The sequence below is a fragment of the Petaurus breviceps genome, unplaced genomic scaffold, assembly GCF_028583685.1.
Source record: "Petaurus breviceps papuanus isolate PSGF00001 unplaced genomic scaffold, PetGlider_PUasm1.0 98, whole genome shotgun sequence".
Taxonomy (NCBI): Eukaryota; Metazoa; Chordata; class Mammalia; order Diprotodontia; family Petauridae; genus Petaurus; species Petaurus breviceps.
This window is the reverse complement of record NW_027187460.1, coordinates 5,216,132-5,235,394: the sequence shown is the minus strand read 5'-3', so window position 1 is coordinate 5,235,394 and position 19,263 is coordinate 5,216,132. Positions and strand designations below refer to the sequence as shown.

The 19,263-nt window shown below is 40.9% G+C and overlaps 1 protein-coding gene across 2 annotated transcripts in view; it reads left to right on the top strand.

Annotated features, from left to right (window-relative positions):
- Positions 1-403: 403 nt before the first annotated feature.
- Positions 404-19,263, top strand: part of DENND3 (DENN domain containing 3) — a 118,364-nt gene continuing 99,504 nt past the window's right edge. For both annotated transcript variants that reach the window (XM_069081362.1, XM_069081361.1), the window contains exon 1: positions 404-600. In XM_069081362.1, the coding sequence (XP_068937463.1) occupies positions 493-600 (108 nt within the window). In that variant the 5' untranslated portion in view covers positions 404-492. The remainder of the gene's footprint in view (positions 601-19,263) is intronic.

Below are 19,263 nucleotides of genomic sequence, written 5' to 3'. Positions count from 1 at the left end.
GCAGGCACATTGGCATAGGGAAAGTGCACGGGCTCTGAAGGCAGAGGGCAGTGGAGTGTTGGAATCTGAGTTCAAATCCCTCCTCCTGAAGGCCTCAGTTTCCTCATCTGTTAAATGAAAGTGGGCTGGACTAAGACGTCTCTGAGGTCTCTTGTAGCCCAGACCCATGGTCCTCAGCTAAGGGCAGAGGGCAGGGTTGGAGAAGGAGCCCGAAAAGGTCCGTACACACGTGCACACACACACCAGTGCCCTACGCTTTCCCCTCTTCCTTTGGGACAGAGGACCGCTCAGATCGGGACGGGGCTGGGGCGCATGCGCTCCTCTCTCTCTCCTCCCCTCCAGTCCCCGCCCTCTTCCTCCTCCTCCAGCCCCGCCCCTTCCCTCGGGCTTGCGCATCCTGGTCCAGCTGGGCGCGGGCGCGGGCGCTTTTCGGGGTCGTGGCGGCCGGAGCTGCCCCCCGCTCCCACTCCCTGTCCGCCGGTCTCCCGAGCCATGGCGGAGCCGGGCTCGGTGCCGCCGCACCTGTTGCTGCCCCCGGGGCTGCTGGAGCTGTGCGCACTGCTGGGAGCCCCCCGGGAGAGCCTCCGCGATGTGGAGCAGGTGAGCGGGGACCTACCCAGGGATGAAATGGAGCGGGGGAGGCCCTCCCATGCAGCCCCTCTGGCCTCTGACCCACACCTCGACCCATTTTACCGACGCGGAGACTGAGGCCCGGAGGAGCGCCCTCTGGAAATGTCCAGAGTGGTTGCCGTAAGGGACTGTCCCAAGGTCACACGGCGAGTTAGGCAGAAAACTCACCTCTCAACGCCCTGCCCGGGACTTTCAGTAACACTGTTTCTCCCCACTCATTTTCCTTGTTGCTGTTTCTTGTCGAAGTTATCCTAGTAGCTGCAGCTACAACCCTTTCCCCTGGTTTTTCCTGATGCTCTTCCCTTCCCCACACCTCCCTCCCACTGGAATACCTCCCCCCCCCCCCATCCCCAAGCTTCCCTGGTGCTTTCCCAGCCTCCCCTTCCTTCCTTGTCCAAGGAGCTGTTTATTTTTCCATTGTGTGAGCCCCAGTGGGTGACACACTGACCTCGAACCCACCCAGGACGTCTCAGACCAGACCGTCTTTAAGGGGGATCCTGGCTCTGACGGTCACGTTAGGCCTCCGACACCGCAGGGATGCTTCCCGACTCGCAGTTTGTTCGTGGTGGCTCCTTGTCTAAGAAAGCCCCACTCATCTTCCTACCTGGTGACCTTCTGTAGGGTCCCCCTCCTCCCCTTAGCCAGAAATGATCTTTTCCACTTCTGAGTCTCCGTGGTGTTTTTTCAAGTGACATTCTTATCTTGTCTTATAGTCCCTATAAAGATTCCCATCTTTCCCCCTTTACCTCCCACCTTCGAGATCCTTTAGGAATGTCTGACTTTTCTTGTATTGCTTAAAAGTCTGGTACTTTAATGGGTTGTGTGTTTGTGTGTGTGTACATATTTCATTAGGGTAGGAGAGCTTGGGGTGTGGAGCTCCCTTTGGCGGGACACCTTTGCAACTTTTTTTTTTTATTTAGTTTTGTTTCTGAGAGGTGCCTGGAGAGGATTGGTGACTTGTCAAACTTCCTATAGGTGTGACAGGCCTTCCTGATCAGCAGGCCATCTCTCTATCCAATATGTGATACTGCTTCTTAAAAAATTACATTTGCTTAATAGATATAGATTGAATCTGAACCCCGTCTTGGGTCTTTTCCTCGTGTCCATCCTCAGAGACTCCATAGGCTACAAGTCTACCTTAGTAATTGTACCCCTAGGTCAGGCCGATCTTTGGCCTTGGTCCCCTGGGGAGTTATAGAACAAGAAAGGACTATTGAGGATGGAGTGCAAATTACATGGTTTTTAGTGGAGATTAGGAAACATTTAAGGAGCATGTGAATGTTGGAGGGGGTGGGGAAGTGGGAAAGGTTGCTGCTCAGGTCAAAATTAATTCTGAGGATGCTGTTAGTAGTCCTGTGCCCACTGAACAATTTCCTCATCTGTCAGATGACTGGATTGGATTTAGTGGATTAGCTTTCCAGACTTTACATTCTGGGACTCCATTCCCCACAATAATGAGAAATACCAGTAAAATGGAAAGGGCCCTAGAATAGGGAGCCTGGAGACCTGTGCTCTCTTCTGGCCCTGACGCTAGGTACTTGTGTAACCTTGGCAAGACACTTAACCACTGAGACCTTGGGCTTTCTTATCTGCAGAATGAGGTTATTGGACAAGATAATCAAATGCAAAACCAAATTCTCTCCCAACCCTAACTTTCCGGGATTCTGTGAACACATGATTGTGCCCCCTCAGTTTTGTTCTTCATTTTTCTCAGCAGCACATCATACCAGTGACAGTTGGAATCACCCGCACCATTTTGTCAGTGTGGTCCCTCAACTGCAGCAATGATGTCTGAAAGGGGGCACTGAAAGGCAGACCCTGGGTTCAAGTCCCTACTTTGGCATATGATGATTGTGTGACCCCAGACAAATCAATTAACCCCTCAATGCCCGTAGTCTGCTCTGGAAGTTATCTGCTTTGGGGAAGAGGAAGCTTCTTATTGGGAGGTCCCTACACTGTTGAAATCACTGGTCTAACTTCCACGTCCCCTCCCCACTCCTACCCCCAGAATAGCAATCCTTGCATTTGGCCCTGCTACTTCCTGAATTCATTTGCATCTTTTTTTTTTCCTGGAAATATCCCTGTGAGATCTGTCTATTCTTTATTGCTTTGTATTGAGGTCTCCTAGTAGGGAAAGAATAAGAAAGAATACTTCTCACAGTCCCTAGTGTGTCATAGTTAACTTATCCTGAGACTCAAATTACCTCCTCTGCAAAAGAGGCATAATAATAATTCTTATTGTTATCTAGGGCTGTGGTGAGAATTACCTGAAACATTATAAATAACTTTGTAAAGTGCTTTGCAAACTTCAAAGTACTAGAGAAAATTCATTATTGTCTTATTGATATGCATCTGTCATCACAATTAAATTGTAAGGTCATTTAAGTCAGATTGAATACTTTTCTGGTCTTTTTGTACTGGTAGCATCTTATTTAAATGTTTAGTTAATTTTTGTTGTTGTTCAGTCCAACTCTTATGACCCCATTTGGGGTTTTCTTGGCAAAGATACCACAGTGGTTTGTCATTTCTTTCTGCAACTCATTTTACGTATGAGGAAATTGAGGCAAACAGGATTAAGTGACTTCCTCAGGGTCACACAGTTAGTAAGTGTGAGGCCAGATTTGAACTCTGAGATGTGAGCCTTCCTAATTCCAAGCCCACTGTGCCACCTAACTGCCCAATGCTGATCAGTTGATTTTTAAGTGATTCTAAGAGGTCATCTAATTCAAGTCCAAGTTTATTTTATTGGTGAGGTTAAATGACCTTTTTTCCTAAGGTTACTGAGGAAGTACAAGCAGAGCCAGCATTTGAATTCTGTGATTCCGCTAGGTCCCTATCAGAGCAAACAACTAGGAATCCTCCGAAGTAGTTGCATTATTTGAATTTACACTGCATCTTTCCTTTGGGTTGGAATCAATTGCCATATTTTCCATAATGTATATTTTGCAGCCAGGTGGTACGGTGGCTAGAATACCGGACCTCAAATCTGGAAGACCTGAGTTAACATCTGGCCTCACGTATTTAATAGCTGTGTGACTTTGGGCAAGTCATTTAACCTTTATTTGCCTCAGTTTCCTTTTGTGTAAAAAGGGGATAATTATAGCACCTACTTTCCAGGGTTCTTTGTGAGGATACAATAAGATAAGGTTTGTAGAATACATATAGACTCTATATGTTGTTGAGTGGATTAGTCATGTCCTACTCTTTGTGACCGAATTTGGGGTTTTCTTGGCAAAGATCCTGGATTGGTTTTGCCATTTCCTTGTCCAGCTCGTTTTACACATGAGGAAACTGAGACAAACAAGACTAAGTGACTTGCCCAGGGTCACATAGCTAGTATGGGGCTGAGGCTAGATTAGAACTCAGGTCCTCCTGACTCCAGGGTCAGCACTCTATCCACTGAGGCACTATATAAATGTTAGTTATTATTATTATTATTATGAATAGTGCAAACTCACATAGATGCAGCTGCTCCAGGGCATTCATCATTCACTTATAGGAACCTAGCTGCACCCTGTTGGGCTTTGGACAGATCATTCATGTCTCAAAATTGCTTAATGCTCAGAGATTATCATCAGTGAGAAATTCCTATCCCAGCAAATATCAATATATTGTCCCATAGTTAATTACTTTTGTAATTTGTTATTCATCCTTCATTCTTGAAGAGAACCAGTGACATCACAAGGGTGATCTTGACTTGAGAGTGAATTGAATTTAACTGAAAAAGAGCTGTGCAAAGTCAAAAGCCTCACTTTCTCCTCCAGTCATTAAAGTCCAGTGGCAAGGCAGAAATGAAGAGGACTGACGATGGCCCTGCATGCAGTGGGTGACCTTGGCCTTTCTCAGTGAAGGTCTTTCCCAGGTCTCAGTTTGTCTGAGAATTACTTTTGTAAAGTCAGGTCTAAGATCCACGATGTCTAATCCTAGTGTCCAATGCTTTGGGGACTAAAGTAAGCTGTTTTTCTCCCTTGTGATGGCAACCCCCTTTTCTCTGATTCCAGCTTGCCTCATTACTGCCAAGAGAATATCTGTCACTATCTCTGGGGAAGCTAGAGAAGTTCAGATATGCCCATTCTGCCATGGATTTCTCTAATTCCGTGCTGCCTTCCTTTCCTACCCTTTCTCTATTAATTCTTAGATTTTGATTTCTAGTTGAACTTCTCCATTATTCTCTTCTTGCTGGTATTAGACACAAAGCTGGTTATTATATTATCATTTTTCCCTAGTGGGTGAGTGCTGTGGGAATAATAGCAATATTTTTGATGTATTAGTTACATTCAGTCCTGACTCTGCTGCTGAATCTTTCTGCTTGTCATTTAATTTATAGTTTAATTTAATCATCTGTAAATTGTTGTAATATTTTAAAGGGGCTGGCAATTGAAAACGAAGGCTATAGTCAGTCAATAAACGTTTATTAAGTGCCTTCTATGTCCCTAGCACTGGGGATACAAAGGAAGACAAAAGACAGACCTTGCTCTCAAAGTGCTTATGGTCTAATGGTTATAGGGAAATAGCTTCCCCTTTTTTGGACATTTTACATAGTACATCGAGTCATAGAAGATAAAATCAAGAAGAGAAAAGTTCAAATTCAGCCTCAAACACTTACTAACAGTGTGACCCTGTGCAAAGAAGACCTCTTTCTGCCTCAGTTGCCTCAGCTATAAAATGGGGATAATTATAACACCTGCCTCTCAGGGTTGTCATAAGGCTCAAATGAGAGAGTATCTATAAGATGCTTAGCACTTAGTAGGTGCTTAATAAATACTTATTCCTTCCTTCCCAACAACCTGTTGAATTGAGTAGAGCAAATATTATTGTCCCTATTTTATGGATGCAGACCACTGAGGTCACAGTGCTAATACGAATCAGGGTGGGGGTTCCAACTCAGACCTCCTGACTCCAAGTGTAGCACAATTTCCGTCATATCACATTGTGTTTCTAATAGAAACTAATGGATTTTAAATGAGTGATTTCATCTTAGTGTCTCAATTTATTTACTCCTAATTATGTCTTAGTGAAAAAGCTGGTTTCTATTAAGAAACTGTCTCTCCAATATTTTTTTTCATTTTTTTCAGAATAGAAATACTTCTCTTACCCATCTCCTCCCCCCTACCACCCCAGCTTTGTGTTGTCTCACTTCCTCAACCATGCCAAAATGTCATCTTTCCCATCTCCTTGTGTTTCGAAATAGGAAATGACCTGCTTTTGATTACTGTACCTCTTGCTGGTTATAAAGTTTTTGCTTTTCGGATGGTTATCACTTGTCTACTTCATTGCCTTGGATTGGGACATCATTTCCAGAGAGCAGGATGAATCCATTTGAAATGTTTGTAAATGGTGTATTTAACAAACGGAAACCAACCGTGGAGTCTTCATTTGATGGAAAGGGCTGCCAACATTAAGTAGAAAAGCCCCTTTTATTCTTGTTTCTACATTGTTAAGGGGGAAGGGCGGGCAGAAGTCTCCAAGCAGTAGGAGAAAGGGCAGTAGATGGACTCCTGCTTGCTTTTAAAGCCCCCATAAATGCCATTGTTCATGAAACATTTCATTTGGTTTTGTTTTTATAGCACTATTAATCAGGGTGGCTAAATCACTCCCATTTGTTTTGGTGGCTTTATCATAATTCTCCATGACATCTTGGGCTGATGTCAGCGAAGAGCTGAAGCCCACAAGACTGTGAAATAACTTACCAATTCTGACATATCCTTTCTATGTTATTTTATGTATGACTATTTAGAGGCAGGTAAATGTCTTAGTAGAGCGCTGGGCCTGGAGACAGAAGGGTCAGAGTTTAAGTCAAGTCTTAAACACTTACTAGCTATGTGACCCTGGGCAAGTCATTTAACTTTTCTGTGCCTCTGTTTCCATGTTTGTAAAATGGGCATAATAATAATAATAGCACCTACCTTACAGGTAAGGATCAAATGAGATAATTTTGTAAAACATTTGGTGAGCCTTTAAAGATGCTACCTATTATTTTTTTTTACTTTATAATTATTATAATTTTTTTTCATATATATGTGTGTACATATGTATATGTTTATTTAGTACCTAGGTGGCACTGTGGATAGAGAGCCAGGCATGCAGTCATGCAGACTCATCTTTCTGAGTTCAAATCTAGCCTCAGACACCTATTAGCTGTGTGACCCTGGGCAAGTCCCTTAAGCCTGTTTGCTTCTGTTTCCTCATCTGTAAAATGAGCTGAAGAAGGCAGTGGCAAATCATTTCAATATCTTTGTCAAGAAAACTCCAAATGGAGTCACAAAGAGTTGGACACAACTGAAATGACTGAACAACAAAAAATACTCTTTATAAAGTTGCATTACTAATAAATGGTGGAAGTGAGATGACAGTCCAGGATTTTAGATCCCAGGTCCAGTGCTTTAAAAAAAAAATCCAATGAAGGGATAAAAGATGCCTCATGAAGTCATGATTTGTGGTTACAGGGGTCAGGATGGATTATGGATGCAAATCCATCACCATTACTTGAAAAGTAACTTGAGGCATGTTGTTGTTATTCAGTTGTGTCTAACTTTTCGTGACCCTGTTTGGGGTTTTCTTGGCAAAGATACTAGGGTGGCTTACCACTTCCTTCACCAGCTCATTTTATACATGAGGAAACTAAAGCAAACAAGGTTAAGTGACTGTGATAGTAATGGCAATTAAAGATTCCCCTGTATTGGCTTGGTTTTCAAATTGATTGTGTTAAAACCCAGAGCTTGTTAATCCCACCTGTGGGATGGACTTGTTGATGTGAAAAGAAAGTCCTGAACTGGGAGGAGCTGGTGAGGTAGATTTGGAGAGACAAGAGAGAGGCGGAAGATTTTTTTGGAAGCAGCACCTCGTGGAGAGAGAGAGACCAAGAGAATTGCTGGTGGCCGCTTTGAATTGCCCTGGACTTTTGAGACCTGCCCCCTGAGCTGCCAAGGACTGAGGAGACATGGCTGTTTTGCTGGTACTTTGTCTGTCTCTTTTGATGTTGTTTTGCCAGATTTGTCCACTGGTGAAAGACAGTCCTTTTGTTGAAGAAGTCCTGGAACCTGGCTGTTCGCTAAGAAGCCCTGAGACTGTCCTGCAGACAGAATGAATACTGTCCACTGGTGAAGGACAGTGCTGTTGTTGCAGGGGTCTGGGAGCCTTTCTGTTGGTTCAGAAGCCCTGAAGAAGGATTTTCTTGTTGTATGTTTACAGAAATCCTGGGAGAGGGCTTTGCTAATGTGTTCAGGGGTTCTAGGACTGTTCTACAGACAGAGGATAAATTCATGAAGGGACTGGCAATGTATCTTATGGCCTTGCTAAGCCTTGTCTCCCCAGGAACTAAGATTGCTGAGAACTTGCCTCCTGTCAAGATGAAGAAAAGACCTCCATTTGGGTATTAAGTGCTGTGTTTAAACTTGATGTAACTCTGGGGTAGATTCAATTGTGATCCAGGGGTGGGGAACTTTTGACCTTATGTTTGGAAACTAATCTCCATTTGAGAAGAGGGGCTTTGTGGTGGACTTAATTAAGGTATAGCCTAGGGGTGGAGAAGTATTTAGAACAGAGAAGATCAAAACATGACATCATTCAAAATACAGTATTTACTAAGCGTGATTAAATAATCTCCAAGTACTACCCCACCCCAGGACCTTCCAATCATTCAATCAATTACAAAGTCTCTGTTCTGGGTTTGTCACTGAATAAAATAGAGAGCACCTATGCTGGTATTTTGAACCTGGGAAGTTGCCTTTGCTTGGTATTACATTACAGTGACTTACCCAGGGTCACACAGCTAATTGGTGTTTGAGGCCAGATTTGAGCTCAGGAAGATGAGTCTTCCTGATTCCAGGCTCTCCACTCTATCCACTGTGCCTCCTAGGTGCCCTGCACTTCGTGGTATATGCTTCCCTTAATGAATACTCAGTAAATCAATTGAATATGTCTGTTTGATCAGTAGTCTGTCTCATTATTACATACAAAGGTAACACATTATTTTTTTTTTTTTTTGCTTTTTTTGGAGGGCAATTGGGGTTAAGTAACTTGCCCAAGGTTACATGGCTAGTTTGTGTGTGTGTGTCTGTGTGCTAAGTGTCTGAGGCCGGATCCGAACTCCAGGGCCAGTGCTCTACTCACTGCATCACCTAGCCGCCCCAACACATTATTTTTTGAAGTAGAGACAAATTAGAACTCATTTTGATTCCTAGGGTAATTCTTCCCATTTCTTTCTAAATCCATTAGTACAGGAGTTCTTAACCTTAACCCTTTGGCAGTCTGGTAAAACCTATAGACCTCTTTTCAGAATAAGTTGTTATAATATAAAATAAAACACTACAAAGGAAAACAATGATATTTAAATAGAGTCCAATTAGCATTGAAAATCAACTAGTAAAAGGATTGACCAATTAAGTTGGTAATTAAGTACCAAGTAGCATAAATTTGTAACAGACCTAGTCAGCAGGGTTGAGTGGTGCTCCTCCAGTACCTTCAGAAGCATGTGAGTATGAACAGAGAAGATAAGAGGTAGGGTAACTTGAGGTTGGGAACTTAGCAAAGCCTGAGTGGTGATAGGAAAAGGGGAGAAGGGAATCAGTGATGGAGGAGAGTGTCAAGACTGGGGAGGGGAAAGGAGGAAAGTGAATCCAGAATCCAGAAGGTTGATAAACTGGGACAACACTGAGCAGTGGAGGGATTGGAGGTCACATTGAGGATGAAGAATACTTACTAGCTGTGTGACCCTGGGAAAGTCATTTAACCCTGTTTGCCTCAGTTTCCTCAGCTGTAAATGGAGCTGGAGAAGGAAATGGCAAACCACTCCAGTATCTTTGCCTAGAAAACTTTGTGGGGTCACAAAGAGTTGGATGTGACTGAAAAATGACTGAGCAGCAACAACCTATTAGAATGTGAGCTCCTTGAGAGAATTAGGATGGAGACAGAGATAGGGTATGACCAGAAGAATTTCAGAGTTATTGATCAAGAAAGTGAAACATTCGCATGTGATCATGAGTTCAGGGGTGTAGTGGCCAGGGCAGTAGTGCTGCTTTGCTCTCTCCTGGTTAAACAGCATCTGGAATAGTAAGAACCTCATGTTAGGGGTGGATATTGAGAGAGTGGAATATTGAAGGGAGAACGCAATAGTAAGTATGTGAAACTGTCATTTAAAGAGTTTTTGAGAGGATTAGAGATCCTAATGTTTCAGGAAAGTCAGACGACCCCACCACCTTGTCTACCATCTCGCCTGAGACCCTGATGGAGATAGTCCAGGACCCCTGAACCCAAGAGCCTTGGGAATAGCAATGCTTCCAGCCCAGTGCCCTCAGCCATCATCCTTGAAAACAATCAGAGGTGGTTCCAGAAGCTTGGCAACTTCTACAAGTGCTACAGCCATAGTTACTGAAGACCCAGAAAAGAAAATTCTTTCCACCAAAGTTCTTGGTGCTATCAAAAGGTTCCCCATCAGAAAATGATATCATTTTATCATTGGAAATGCTATTAAAGAAAAGCCATGACCATCTGTTTTACTGCTGTACCCAAAGGACCATGAGACTTTTCCATCTGACTTACAGCTGAATCCTTCCATATTTGATCTCTCCTCTACTACAATGTGGAGACAGCTAAATGGTGCAATGGGTTGAGTGGCTGACCTGGAGTCAGGAAAACCTCAGTGCAAATCTGGCCTCAGATACTTACTGGATGTGTGACCCTGGGCAAGTCACTTCATCCTGTTTGCCTCATTTTGCTCATCTGCAAAATGAACTAGAGAAGGAAGTGACAAACCACTCCAGTATCTTTGCCAAAAAAAAACCCAAATGAAGTCACGAAGAGTTGGACAGGACTGAAAAATTACTGAACAACAATAACAACAACAAACTGGAATATTGAAGGGAGAACAGAATAGTAAGGGCAGGAACAATCTCTTACTTTGCCATTTGTATTCCTACTGCTTAGCACCACGTTCTGTATAAATGCTTTCTCACTTAGCCTGGTGAAGGGAAAACTTGGGCTTAAGATAAATGCTTTCATTTGCTGGCTTTCTTTTGGAAGAGGCATTAGATTTGTTCTTCTTAGCTCCAGAAGGGAAAACTAGTAATAATAATCACTGACATTTATATAGTGCGTTATGGTTTGCAAAGTGTTTTTCATATATTCTCATTTGTTCCTCACAACCACGCTGTGATATACTATGTATTATTATTTCCCTTTTACAGATAAGGAGACTGAGAAAAGTTAAAAATAAAATTGCCTGCAGTCACTCAGTAAGTTTCTGAGGCAGGATTTAAATTGAGATCTTCCTGAGTCTAATTCTAACATTTTATCTGCTCTGCTACTTAGCTGCCTGGAACAGTAGAAATGTAATCTGTGTGGAGTGGCAAGGTGGCACAGTGAATAGAGCACTGGCCCTGGAGTCAGGAGGATCAGAGTTCAAATCAAACCTCAGACACTTAACACAAAAACTAGCTGTGTGACCTTGGGCAAGCCACTTAACCCCAATTGCCCTACCTTTCCCCCTCCCCCCCAAAAAAGAATGTAATCTGTTACATGATAGTACATTATAAACTATACCAAACTGCCTACCATTTTCAGAAGAGGGGAGGGAGGGAGAAAAATTTGGAACTCAAAACCTTATAAAAATGAATGCTTAAAAATTTATTGACATTTTTCTTGGGGAAAAAATTAAATGCTACTAAAAATATATATATAACCCGTGTCCTGAATAGTAGAAGTTTCAGAGCCCCAGCTTTCTGAATAGATGAGATGGAATTCCTGGACAGCATTGAGTTCTTGATGAATTCTGGGACCCAGCCTTGTGGATAAATTTGTGAGCATTTCCTAGGCAGTGTCAGATTCCTGGAGAATTCATGCATACAGCTTTCCAAGAGAAGGAGAAATTCGTGGGTAGCACTGGCCTTTTGGGGAGAAGATAACTGTATTATATGACCCCAAAAGTGGCTCAGTAGCCATGATGCAAGAGAACAAAAGACCAGTATTTTTTTGTCATCGTTCAGTCGTTCAGTTGTGTTTGACTCTTTGTGACCCCCGTAGCTTGCTAGGCCTTCTGTCTTCCACTGTCTCCCAAAGTCTGTCCAAGCTCATGTGCATTGTTTCCATGACACTCTATCCATCTCATCCTCTGCTGTCCCTTTCTCCTTTTGCCTTCAATCTGTCCCAACATCGGGGGCTTTTACATTGAATTCTGTCTTCTCATTATGTGGCCAGAGTATTTAAGCTTCATCTTCAATATTTGACCTTCTAATTAATAGTCTAAATTAATTTCTTTAAGTATTGACTGATTTGATCTCATTGCTGTCCAAGGGACCCTCGAGAGTCTTCTCTACCCTCCACGATTTGAAAGCATCTATTCTGTGGTGCTCAGTTTTCCTTATAGTCCAACTCTCACAGCCATACATTGCTACTGAAAAATATTAACTTTGACTACAGGGACATTTGTAGGAAAGGTGATAGCTCTACTTTTTAATATGCTGTCCAGATTTGCCATAGCTTTCTTTCCAAGGAGGAAGCATCTTTTAATTTTTTGGCTGCAGTCACCATCTGCAGTGATATTTAAGCTCAAGAATATAAAATCTGACATTGCTTCCATTTCTTCTCCCTCTCTTTGCCAGAGAATGAGACCAGTTGCCACCATCTTAGTTTTTTTTTTTTAGCATTGAACTTCAGGCCAGCTTTTACACTGCCCTCTTTCACCCTCATCACGAGGGTTCTTAATTCTTCATTTTCTGCTATCAGAATGGTATTATCTGCTATTCTTTTTCTTTGGAATTTTTTTTTGTTGCTGCCTACTGTACAGTATTGCAAACCTCTGTCTCTAGTTCTTCAGATACCCTACCAGATCTAGTCTCTTAAATCTATTCATCACCTCTACTTCATATTCATAAGGGCTTTAATTAGGTCAAAAGTGTATGATCTAATGATTTCCCCTACTTTAATTTAAGTCTAAATTTTGCATTAAGAAGCTCATGACCTGGGCCACAATCAGCACCAGATCTTTTCTTAACTGATGTATTGAGCTTCTTCACCTTTGGTTGCAAAGTATATAAGCAATATGGTTTCAGTATTGATCATCTGGAGATATCCATGTGTAGAGCTGCCCGTTGGGCTGTTGAAAAAGAGTGTTTGCTGTGGCTAGTGAGTTAGCTTGACAAAACTGTTGGTCTTTATCCTTCTTCATTTTGTACTGTTATTCCAATTATCTTTTGTTTTCCTACTTTAGTATTTCAGTCTCCTATGATGAATGTGACATTTCTTTTAGTGTAATTTCTAGAATTATTGTAGGTCTACATACAACTGATCGATTTTAGCCTATTCAGCATCAGTAGTTGGAGCACAGACTTGTATTACTATGATGTGGAACAATTTGAACAAGTGTCATTCTGTCGTTTATGAGATTATACACCAGTACTGCTTTTCTCATCCTTTTACTGACTACAAGGGCCATTTCTTCTATCAGATTCTTGCCCACAGTAGTATATGTAGTATCACCTGAATTAAATTCACCCATTTCTGTCCTTTTAAGTTCCCTGACACCCAAGATGTCAATGGTTCCTGCTTGACCACATCCAGCTTACCTTAACTTGTAGATCAGGTTCCTGTGCAATATTGGTCTTTCCTTTCATCTACCAGACACATCTGCGGCTGAGCTGCCTTTTGACTTTGGCCCAGACACTTCATTAGTACTGGAGCTACTTGTAGCTGTCCTCTGCTCTTCCACAGTAGGGTGCTGGACACCTTCCAACCTGAGGGGCTCATCTTCTGATGTCTCTTTTATCATTTTAGTACTGTCCATGGGGTTTTCTTGGCATAGTTACTGGAATAGTTTGCCATTTCCTTCTCCATTGGATCACCTTTTGTCAGAATCCTCCACTGTATCCATTTTGGATAACCCTGTATGACATAACTCATAGTTTCATTGAGTTACACAAGCCCCTCCACCACAATAAGACAGTAATACAGGAGGGGACTGGTACTTTTCCTTACACTTTTTATTACTGTGAATTATTGAGACAGTACAGTGACAGTAGGAAGAAAGTTCTCTCTGTAGCAACCCCCCTACCCAGAGTAGGGTAGAGTCCTAGACTTTGGTAGCAGCATAACACTAGAGGCCTATATGGATTCCTAGGGTGACAAAGGACCTCATTGGAATGACATTAGATTGTGAGCTCCTTGAGGTCAGGGACCATCTTTTGCTTCTTTTTTCAATGCTTAGCTTGGTACCTAGTGCACAGTATGTATTTAATAAGTGTTTTTTGATTTATTGATACCAGGGGGATGCCTTTTTGGCAATCCTGAAGTCATTTCCCTCACAAAGGGCATCTAAATCACAAGGTGATACTGAGTCTAGAGAATTATAGAGATCCCTAGGGGGAAATTTGGACTCAGTGAAGAAGTGGGAGAATTGGATTGATGATTTATTTGCTCTTGTGAGACTTTTAGATATTTCCTGAATTTTTTATGAAGTAATATAAAAGCTGTCCTGTACCTGATATGCACTGTTACCTTGAGTGTTTGCATGGAAGGTCGAGACTTTTTTATCCACATCTCTGGAGCCCTATATTCAACAGCTCTATTCAGAGTATACACTGAAATTTCTCAGAGGAAACTGTAGGTGGGGGCAAAGCAAACCAAAGAGATATAATTTTGAAGATGAGGTGAGTACTTCCAAGACTGAACCTTGTCTTTTTAAATCCAGAACTTGAAGCACTGGCCGGGAGTCACACAAGGAAAGTATTTCTGTAATTAGAGCTGTTCAACAGTGGAAAAGGCTGCCTTTTAAAGGATTGAGCTTCCTGTTTCTGGAAGTATTTAATCAGAGGTGAATAACCATATTAGAGATTCTGACCTCCTATTTCCCTCTAAACCATTCATGTTGTTATCAGTCTCCCAATCATATGTGCTTGAAACATGGCAACCTTGATTTTTTCAATTCCTTGTACTCCCTGACACAGTGAAATGTCATCTTGTCAATTCCATTTTTGCAGTATCTTTCTTATAATTTTTCCCTTCAGTTCCCATTCTTACCTCCCTGGTCCAATCCCATATCCCCTCTATTCTGGATAATTTCATTAACTCAGTAGCTCTCCTTACCTCTCTAATCCATTCTACACGTTATTGCCATACTTGACAAAGTCTCTTATACTATCTTTTGAGTCAAAATGGAAAGATGTGGCCTAGATCATGGTACAGTTAGGTGGGTTCAGAACTGGTTGGATGACTTACCCCAAAGAGTAACTAATGTCTATGTCAACTTGGAGAAAAATTCTTAATGGAATGTCCCAGGACTATCCTTGGTCATGAGTTGTTCCATTTTTTTATTGGTGACTTAGATGAAGACAAAAATGGCACAGTTATCAAAGTCAGCTACACATACATAAGAGGAGGAAGCATGGTTAAATAACAATGATTGGTGAATTACAAACTCAGTATGAGTGAACATTGCTAACTATATGGCACTAATCTGAGAATGGGCTGCAGTAAGAGAGACAAAAAAGATAAAATGAATAATTGTATGCTTTGATTTGCATTCAGACTCCACTGGCTCTTTCTCTGGAGATGGATAGCATTTTTCATCATGAGTTCTTTGGAATTATCTTGGATCATTGTGTTGCAGAGACTAGCTAAGTCATTGACAGCTGAGCATCAGACAATATTGCTGTTACTGTGTACAATATTCTCTTGGTTCTGCTCATTTCACTTTGCATCAGTTCATGTAAGTCTTTCCAAGTCTTTCTGAAAGCAAGAGGAGAGACAGTCTTATGGAGGAAATATTAGATTTATTTTACTTAGCAGCAATAAAAAGAAATAGGAACAATGGGTAAAAGTTACAGAGGAGCAGATTTAAGCTTGATTTACAGAAAAACTTCCCAATAACTGGGGTTATAGAATCAGAAAATTCAAGTTGGAAGAGTCTTCTTTCATTTTCTAGATGAAGAAATAAATTAAGACAGAGAAATTAGGTGACTTGCCTAAGATCACATAGGTAGTAAATAGCAGAGTCAGGATTTCAACTCAGATCCCAAGACTTTAGCTTGATCATTCTTTCCTCTGTAATTAGAAATATTCAGTAGTTAATAGATTTTCAAGCAAATGCTGAATGACCAACCAACCCACTGATTGTTGTTGTTTTGGAGGGGATTTTTTTTTCATATGAGGGTTGGAATTGCTAGCGTACAAGGTTCCTTCCCACTCTTGAATTATGATTCCATTAATCTTTAATTCTACAAATAAATTCAATGAATATTTATAGAGTTCATACAGTGTGAAAGACATTTCTTAATACACAGAGCTGATTGTGTCACTTTGCTGCTCAAAAGTTCTCAACAGTTCCCATTTATGTTTTACAATTTACGTATTTATGTAATTTGTGTTTTACACATTTATGTTTGTATGTTTGCAAATCTTCATGATTTACAAATCATATTCCTCTGTGAGTTAGGTAATACAAGTGTTATGCTTGAATAGTTCTTTTTGATTTTTGATTTTAATTGGTTTTGTTGGTGTGGATATTGTCAAATTATAACCTCTTTATGACTTAAGTGAATATCCTCTAAGAGTTGCTTCTGTTGACAACTTCATAACTTTGCAGCCAACCAGGTGGCAATCCTTTCTGAATTCTGGCTGGTGCTTGGAACACAGCTGTATCACTTAATCTGGACTTGAAACCTTTCTGACTTGATAAGAGCTGCTAGAATTCATGTTTTGCTGGCATAGCCTTTAAGGATTTAGGGTTCCCACCCTACCATCATAAGGCACTGGCATAGTAGTATTTTCCCACTACCATATTACCTGTGAGGAAACTGAGGCTGAGAAAGACGTAGTGCTTTTGACCAAGGTCACATAGTGAGTAGCAGGAAGAAAGCTTGAACTGGTGCCTGTTTATTTTTCTGACTTCATACTGCTTCTTAGGATCTAAATTTCTTAGCTTGGCTTAGTTCTTAAGTGTGTGTATATGGAGGCTGGTTTGGGGCTGGGAAGAATAGAGATGGAATCTGTGATTTCATTGATACTGAGAACTCTAGCAAGGCAAGTCCACACTTTTTCTGCAACTTAAAGTCTTAGAGAGTCATGTGGTTATCAAACTTTCTTGTCTTAGGACTCCTTTATACTCTTAAAAATTCTTGAGGAGTCTTTGATAACTCAAAAATTATTGAGGACTCCAGAGAGCTTTTGTTCCTGTAAAGTATATTCAGGAGTGTGCTAGTAAGTATCTCACCACTGCTTTTTGCAGGGGAAAAAAAAGGTACTTAGGACATACTTTGTTTTTTCGTCTTTAAAAAAAATCAATTAATTTTTAACATTCATTTTTAAGAATTTTGAGTTCTAAAGTCTCTCCCTCCCTCTAGCCATCCCCCACTCATTGAGAAGACAAGTAATACGATATCAATTATACGTGTGAAATCATTAAAACATATCTCAGGACATTCTTTTAAGTTTAATCTGTTATGACCCTGGGCCCTTTGCCACAGTTGCATCTTCCTCCAAAAAAACCCAATCTGCATTATTAACATTTTCTCCATCACTTTCTGAGGTCTAGGTAATCAAGAAAATGACAAATCCAATCCTGATTTGAAGTTTGCTGACTTCTGAGCTGTAAATGCTTGCCCTAGAATTGTCTCTTGAGAGTCGTACAATCCGGCTCCAGCATGCTTCTCATTATATCTGTTGATATTCATTGTATTATACATTAAAATTGATGTCTTAAAAATGTGTATTAATTAAAAATTTGGACTAAATCCATTTCATGTCAACATAGATAACATATTTTATGAAAAAATATATTTCACAAAACAAAAACGTTAGTGAGAAAATTGGCATTTTAAAACCATTTTTGCAAATCTGTTTAATGTCTGCCTTAATAGAATTGAACTGGATTCTTATATCTGCTTCTGCATTCAGTTTATTGCAGTATATTGTTTTGATTGAAGTTTGTGCCGAAAATTGACTTCACATAGATTTGTAAGATGAAAAAGGAAAGAATATTTTAATAGGCAAATAACATCTTGAAAACATTGTGATAATAGTTTTGACCTGAAGGACCTCTTGAATTGATTTTGGGGAGCTCCAGGAGTCCCTGGGAGAACTGCTTCTCTGGAGCTTTGAGAGGTAAAGGATTTTCCCAGGGTCATACAACCACCATGTGTCCAAAGCAGAACTTGAACCAGCCTTATTTCATACTACTGTCCTTCACCACTGCCAGTCATGGAGATATTCTCTCCTCGCTTACCACTCTGGACCTGGTCCTCTGGAATCCTGATTGATAACTGCATTGATCGGAATTCTGCAGTCTTTTAGGGTTGTCCCTCTTTGCAATGTCGTTATTCCTGCCTATCCATTGTAAAGAGCTCATCCCCTTTATATTTATATTTCAAATTTCAATTAATGTTGAGAGATTCTTTTGTAAGGTAAAAATCCATATAGAAATGTATAGTTATAAGTATGAGAAATTAGGCCAGGCTTTCTGATGAATGCTGATGAATAGTGTTGAGTTTCAGCCAACAGTTGAAATGGATTGCTTCCAAGAATGATGTATTGATGACCTTTCTTGGTTTCAGCCAACAATTAAAATGGATTGCTTCCAAGAATGATGTATTGATGACCTTTCTTAGTGATGGAAAAAAAAAGAATGACTTCCTCTAGTTGATCATTTCTTTCTGGAGAGGAAGGTATGAACTTTGACATGTTTACTTCTTTTAAAAGTAGAAAAGATTTCTTGACTAAATTTAAAGAATAACACATAAAAATAACCCTAATGACATGAGCCACTGGTTTGAGCCACTAAGGTATAAAGTAATTATTGTGTGAATTCATTTGCTTAGAATAGCTTATTAGATGCTGCTTTTGTAATGCTAAAAGTCCTAGAAATTTTAACTGCTTCAATATTTAACCCACTTAACTTCTTTCATAAGGCAATTTTCTCTTCCTCAGTTTTAATTCAGTTTTATTTTCAGTTCTGAATCCCCTGTTCCTGCCACTGAGAAAGCAAGATATACATATTTGTTGTTATTGTGCAGTGGTTTTCAGTTGTGTCCAACTCTTCATGACCCTGTTTGGGGTTTTCTTGGCAAAGATACTAGAGTGGTTTGTTATTTCCTTCTCCAGCTCATTTTACAGATGAGGAAACTGAGGCAAACAGGGTGAAGTGACTTGCCCAGGGTCACACAGCTAGTAAGAGTCTGAGGCCAGGTTTGAACTCAGGTCTTCCTGACCCCAGGCCCTGTGCTCTATCTACTGTGCCATGTAGCTGCCCCTGAGAAACACAAAACCTGTTACAGAAATGTTTAGTCAAGCATAACAGATTTCTGCATTAGCCATCTCATTCTCATTTTAACATCCATCATCAGGCCTTTCAGAAATTTTGGTCCTCTCTTAAGTCTTCTTAATTGCCTGTTGTCTGCACTACAGCAGATTGTCAGTGCTGTCTGTTCTTAATTTGGTGCCTCGTGCTCTTTTCCTGGGCTAAAAGGTTTTGCATACCATGTACGCTCATTGAAAAATCTCTTAAAATTAGTCACTCTGTCAACAGCGTTTCTTTACTGCTTAGTATCAAGCCATGAACCAGGAACCAGAAAGGAGGTTAGAAGAGGGAGAAGAACTGAGATTTTTATCTTGGTGGTGATTGTTTAATCAATTAGTTGTGTCCTACTC